Here is a 7,080-nt window from a genome sequence, read left to right as displayed (position 1 = left end):
TCAGAGGAAAGGAATATTTTTTCTTTATAAAACGAGAAATCGTGAAGTATTATCTGTTTTTGTAGATGAGAAATGATAAATGCTGTGAGAATATGGTACTTTTAGCTTGCAGTTGTGATCCTTTTTATAAGCTTTTAAAGATTTAAGTAATAAAAAGGTTTGTAATGTGCCAGAGGGGTGATCAGATAGCTAATCAGATGAAGACAAAATCAGACTTCTGCTTATTTAATTCTCTGTTTTATCTATGGGCTGACATATTTACATTGGCAATGAATTCTTGTAAGCTTAGACCAGAACATGATGTCTTTATGCTTTTAAATGTGAAATGCAATTAGTGCATGGTTGGCTTACTGGTCTAGTGTGTGATTAGTACTAGGCACGGCTGCAGAATAACAATCTAAATTTGGGAGTGCCCTACTGAAGCAACAGCATGCAATGCACTTTTCACCTCACAGCTGCTGTTTGCACAGTAGAATTTGAATCTTTTTTTCTTTATTTGAAGAAATAAAAACCCTTACCTTTTGGTGTCTAATGTGATTACTATACAACAAACTATTTAACAAACAAACTGTTTGGTTTGCTCTAAAAAAAGGTTGTCTTAAAGATCTGTTGTTAGTTCCTTCATTCTTGTCATGGCAATTAATGGAGGCAGAGAGGGGGGAGTAAGCTGGCTTTTAACTAAATTCTCTGCAAGTGCAGTCCTGTAAGACTAGGTTGTCTAATGCTATTGCTAATGCTAATTCTAAATGCTGAGAAATCAAATTTCCTTTTCTTGGGAAAACTGTTCCAAAGTCATTAATTTTTCTAGCATTCATCTCTCAATTTTCTTCTTAATATGTTTCCATTTTTTTTAATGGAATACAAGTGAAAGGTCCCTTTACTAATCATTCTTCATTTTTTGTATATATACATATACAATTCAACTATTTGCAGACTTCTCCTACTGAACTAGTTAATTAAAAATATAGTAAGAATGCAGTGTTGTCATTAATATATATTAAAGCTTTCAAAAACAAAATATTTGAAGAAGTCATTTTTCTAAAGATGATTTTTCAGACAGGATCAATCAATTTTAGCTATTGGAGGAGAGGGAGTAAAAGACTGTATAGCAGATGTTTAGTTGGTTTGTGCCATGTCGTTTGAATGGGAAATAAAACAGTTCTCAAAAAAGCAAGAAAAGGAGTAATTTCCATGCAGAGGTGAACACAGCTTTCTTTTTAGATAAACAGAAAATAACGAGTGTTACAATGTCAAACTCTAATTCAGTGACAGGGCTGTATTGGAGCTTTTGGTTTAGATGGTTCAAACGGATCTTTTCAAATAGCAAATCTATACTGAGCTGGATTATGTATATAACATTTTTGCAGTGGGGGACTGAGGTAAGAATTTGGCCTGAACAAGAGATCATCTGTCTAGCATACTTATCTTTTCAAAAAGCCACAGAAAGCGTACTATCTCTTGCTTAATAGAGAAACAATAATTTTATTGTTAGAGCGAGATAGCAACACTGAGATAAAGAGCTTTTGAAAATTGGTTACAGACCATAATAAATTGTCTGGGAGATCTAGCTTGTGTCTTCAGTAGTACTGTACATATTTAGAACATATTTAATCTCAAGCATTTATATAAGAGTATGAAAGTTAGATGCATCTTCAGACATAATGTGTAGGTTGCTCTAAAGGTAATGCATTTTATTTCCATGGAAACTCAACAGATACAAAGAGCACAATAATGCTATCTGATAGAACAAATTCTCAGCTACAAAACACTGTTTTTCAACACGGTCACCACCATTAGCTCTGCGTTTTCAGCAGTGATGAACAAGAGCCTGCATGCCACATTCATAAAAATCTGTACCAGCACAAGGGACCCACTGTCAACTCTGCTGAAAAGCTCCACCACCTCATTGTGCTCTCATCCACTGTTTAGGCTCCATGCACATTCTGCAAGTATCAATGAATGTCAGCAGGTGCTTTTTTTTCTGCATGGAGGAATTTAATTCCACACCTTTGCTTTGTATGCACTTCACTGTCAGACATCGTTCTGTCAGACTGCCTCTCTGCTGCCATCGGCTGGAAGTTTCAACTTCTACTCCCATAACACCAACATCTGCCCCGATGGTGTGGGCCAATGTAACAAAATAAGAGGCATTACTTTTGGAGCAGCCCTTGCAGAATGGAAATAGCTGTCTTCAGAAAAGAGTAATTACAGAAAAAGAAATGACAACATTTGCAGATTATAAACTGCAGTAATAATTGCAGATGATAAACTAACAGAATTGCACATCCTTTAATAATGATGATACTACTTTGTCATAAGGTGAGTATAGATCTGATGCCCTGGACTGATATTTGGTCTTGAGAGAGAATACATACGTAAGATAGAAAATTAGGATTTAGCATTAAACCAAAGGCCACTATATTATGTTGATACAGGAGTCTTTGTGGTTTTGTTTGTTATGTATTTTTGAAAGACAGCTTGGAACTTGATTCTCTCTAGACTTTTCCTCTAATGTCATGTTGGATCAAGATACTCTAATTGATCCCATTTCTTAATTTTTAATTAATGATTACGAGGTACTAAAATGGAATTTGTTGTGATAAGTGATTAACTGAAAACAAATTTCTCCAGCAATTAAGGGATTTATCTTTGTTCTTTAACAGGCAGAAGAAATATTGAGGCGAGAGCTAGAGAAGAAAGAAACACCAGTATTATATTGTTTGCTTGGTGATGTTCTCAAAGACCACCAATGCTATGACAAGGCCTGGGAGCTCTCCAGGCACCGCAGTGCCCGTGCACAACGCTCCAAAGGCCTCCTCCATCTCCGCAACCGGGAATTCAGGGAATGTGTAGAGTGCTTCGAACGCTCAGTGCAGATCAACCCTATGCAGGTCGGGAAATGACACAGATGTGACTATATCTTAGTTGGTGTGTTAAGTTTTGAAGGATGACACTTCTTTAAAAGGCGGTCCCGTGCAAAAATGTTAAAATGACTGTTTTGTATTCCACATAATTACTACACTCCCACTTTAGAAAAATCTTAAAGGTCTTTTCAAGTCTTGAAAATTTTATATCCAGAAGCTGTTTGGTATTTAAATTCTGTGTTTTCTTCCAGTGAATCTCAGTCTTGTTTGTATTCAAATGAACTCAAGATAACATAAAAACACCTTTAGAATGGACATCAAAATGAACATAAATTCTTCCTTTATATTCCAGTTTCCTTAATGTCTCAGGAGGTCTGTACTATTACTCAGATACAAGACTTATTGAAATCAAGATGACTCCCAGAGAATGAAGGGCTGCAGAAGTTGGCCTACAGGGCTCAAAACTGAGAAATATTCCACCGAGATGCAATTTTATTTTACGCCTTATCCAAAGGAAATTTTAAGTGAAAGGCAATGCAAGACAAATAGTCCAGTCCATATAAAAAAGTGATCATTTTCTTCTCTTGTTGCTTAGGAAAATATATTTTAGATTCAGATTAAGTGTTTCAGACAAATAGGTTGAGTAAATGAGTAGTGTGATTTGGCATATTACTGTCTTATAAAGTCTGTCTGTATTCTGTCACTGGAGATTTGAATTGTTGATTCCTGTTCTGGAATGTCTTGTACGCAAAGAGCAGGGAGGCAGGTGATTCTAAATTCAAGAACTTCATTACAAGGAAATACTAGGAAAATTTATTCATTAATTGTTTAAAGAATTGGGAATAATTTATAAGGTAAATAAGGACTCTAAGTCACAAAGACTTTTTTTTTTTTTTGAGTGGCTATCAGAAACCTTTTTGGAAAAAGTCATTTTAAACTGTAGCAAGTGATTCCCTGGAATATCTGATGGATAAAACTGTTTTGTGAGACTTCCTTTAAACCTATGTACTCTTTGTCACCCAAAATTGGTGGAGGTCTCTGAGGCAGGTCTCTGCAATATGAGCCAACCACGATATTAGACTTTGGAGAATCAACAAAGGGATTAAAATCTCACAGTTCAAATATATCTGAAACCCATTTCATTAGCAGTACTATTCACAGAATGACTTGTTTCTGTGTGTGCCTAATAGGTGACAGCTGCATTTCTCTTGCACTTTCACTGAGAGCATCTTGCAAGGATGGGCTGAGACAGTTCCAGTGGGTTAGTAGAGGAGACGGGAAAGGAGATAAAAGAGCTCATGCAGTGAGTTCTCCAAATGTGAAGAAAGGCTGTGTAAAACGAAGCGTGCAGATTGTTAAATTATAGATTTGTTACTTTTTGTAATGAACAATGTATGATTCTCTGTATCAGGTCAATTCATGCTTGAATTTTCTGTAAATCGTGTTCATGGCACCTTTTTTTATACCCGTACTATTTTCCACCATGTTCCAGTCTGCATGAAAAAGAATAATCATATTCTGTGTTAGACTATTTGGCTCATAAATTCTCAGGATAATTTTCCTGGGTGTGAGGCAATGCAAGAGATTTCTCTCAATTTTGGGAAGACAGTCATATTTCAGAAATCAGCTGACTGTCAACTATGTCTGGTATTTAAAGCTTTGGACAATACGCTAAGTCTTATTCACAACAAGTTTCTTTCTCATTCCTCTTCTAATATTAAAAGTAACATAAAGAAGAGTTGGCTAGAATCTCTAATTGGAAAAGATAAAATCAAGTCTCTGTACTTCCTTAAACTGTAGTACATTCTGTCAGCATGATGCATTCAAAGCAATCTAAATTACAAAGCAGATAAACTGTTCCAAAATGGAGTAATTAAGAAGGTACTCAGGTAGGTTTTCACTGAAGTAGAACTCTTAAAATTTTAACTACTAATACCAAAGACTGATTCCACTCTGCAGGTGATAAATGGTTTCTGAATTAACACTAAGATCAACATACAAGTATTATAATAAAGAGCTTACTAGATTCTAAACAAAACAAACAAACCAAAAAAAAAGCATATATATTTCCTTATCTAAATAGTAGAAATTGCTGTAATAATGACTTTGTTTATTTTTTTTTATTTTAAAGTATTCAGTTATACTTTTAACCGATTGTTTTGGAACCATGTTCCCACTAATATGAGAAGTATTTAGACTTAAATAATTGCATAATCATATAGACTTAATAAAAACTTGTCTGGAAATTCCTGATGACCGCTTTTAGCAGAGTCTAAGCCTAAATTTTCTTCCTCTGCTGGTCACTGTCTTCTGTCTTAAAAAGGATAAAATTTCACAGATCATTTTCATGTGTTTTTTCAATCAGTAGTGAGATTTGAACCTTTTGCCAACACTTTTTTAATTTCCAAAAAAGAACATTAACCTAGTTCCGAAGTCTTCACAAAACTTTTTTTGAACTTTGGATGAAGTTTCCCTTAGTCTGCATTGCTTTGATCATTCTACTCTCTTATTCCACTTTTCATGTCCAGGGAGTTATCAGTTTAGAAAGAAGAGAAAGGGGAGCTAACCAGGTAGCAGCTATTGAGAGTGCTGTCTCCTGGAAACTGGGCGGATAAGAGACTAAAAATTGAGGTTGCACTAATTTTATTTCCTGGTAATTTTGCCCTCTGAGATTTGGGAAACAATTTGTTTTTTATCCATATGCAGTTTCTTCTCAGAGTGATGAGTTTAAGGATTGTGAAAAAATTAACAGGCTGACTATGCTGAAAATTAGATATTCCGGATTGCACAGACCAGATACAATTGGCAGAACAATCTCTGCATCCACATGATCCAAGGGTCAGCCATCCCACGTATATTCCTGAATGCAAAAAGGTGTTTAATGCAAGGCTTGTTCAGTTCTTTTCTTGATGTGTTGAAGATTGCCTACCTCAGTGCCAGATATGGTATGGATGAATGTATTACATTTGTATACTGGGATCTCAGCTAGGTTTTGAACCAGATTAACAATAAATTCCATAGCAAGTAACTCACATTAATCCAGCTGGATCAGACATTCTTACTGATTTTAAGTTGGGGCTGAGAGAGAGTAAAATTAGACTGATCTGGGAAGAGTTGCATAAAATATCTGCCATACAGATCACAGTTATTCCGTAGAAGTAAACAGTGCCTTGCGTATCATAGAATCGTAGAATGGCCTGGGTTGAAACGGACTGTAGTGATCATTGAGTTTCACCCCCTCTGCCACGGGCAGGGTTGCCAACAACTAGACCAGCCTGCCGAGAGCTACATCCAGCCTGGCCTTGAATGCCTCCAGGAATGGGGCATCCACAACCTCTCCGGGCAATCTGTTTCAGTGTGTCACCACCCTCTGTGTGGAAAAACTTCCTCCAAATATCCAACCTAAACCTCCCCTGTCTCAGTTTAAAACCATTCCCCCTTGCCCTATCATATGAGTTAATCATATGATCAACCTTGATCAGAAACATCAGAAATGTTTCTTGTAAAATGTGGTTTCCTCAAAATAAGTTTCCTAGTATTTACCATTTGATTTAGTAATGCTATAATGTGATCAGGAATTTTTCACAATTTAAAGCAAAATATTCAAACCTTTGAATAACTGTTCCTTTCTTCTCTAAATGCAGGTATGTTGTTAAAGAGCACTTTATGTATGGTTAAGTGGTCTCAGTATGGTCAACATTTTTGTTTATCAATGTTTATTAAAAACTTCAACCTAAAGTTTTCCTATATTCTCCGTATGGGATATTATTTATTCCGAAGTAATATATTGTAACTGAAAATCAGGTAAAACCGACAAGAATAGTATGGTTTTGAGCATCAAAGCAAAGTGATTTTTTCATTGCAGAAATATGTATGCGTATATGTAATCATCCATTTTTCTCTCCAGCTAGGTGTATGGTTTTCCTTGGGCTGTGCATACATTGCTTTAGAAGGCTATGAAGGTGCTGCAAAAGCTTTTCAGCGCTGTGTGACATTGGAACCAGATGTATGTACATTTCAACAAGAGATTCAGATGGCTTATCAAAAAGCAACAAGGATGTTTGCATTATAAACAAGCAGAGCAATAATGAAAAACTTCTTTAAACTTTAGCCCTCTGAATAAATTAAACTTGTGCATAAAGGATATATTTTTGTCATTAGGCACCATAAAAATTCTTGCCTAATACTTAACTTTGTCCAAATATGTGTGTGTGAA

The 7,080-nt window shown here is 35.6% G+C and overlaps 1 protein-coding gene across 1 annotated transcript in view; it reads left to right on the top strand.

Moving 5' to 3' along the window:
* The window catches only part of TTC27 (tetratricopeptide repeat domain 27), a 101,959-nt gene that overhangs the window by 76,344 nt on the left and 18,535 nt on the right, over positions 1-7,080 (top strand). The window contains exons 13-14 of the mRNA NM_001012567.2: positions 2,664-2,891; positions 6,772-6,870. Of these exons, the coding sequence (NP_001012585.2) occupies positions 2,664-2,891; positions 6,772-6,870 (327 nt within the window). The remainder of the gene's footprint in view (positions 1-2,663; positions 2,892-6,771; positions 6,871-7,080) is intronic.

Source organism: Gallus gallus, chromosome 3, assembly GCF_016699485.2.
Source record: "Gallus gallus isolate bGalGal1 chromosome 3, bGalGal1.mat.broiler.GRCg7b, whole genome shotgun sequence".
NCBI lineage: Eukaryota > Metazoa > Chordata > Aves > Galliformes > Phasianidae > Gallus > Gallus gallus.
The sequence above is the reverse complement of the archived record's forward strand: the minus strand, read 5'-3'. Positions and strand labels throughout refer to the sequence as shown.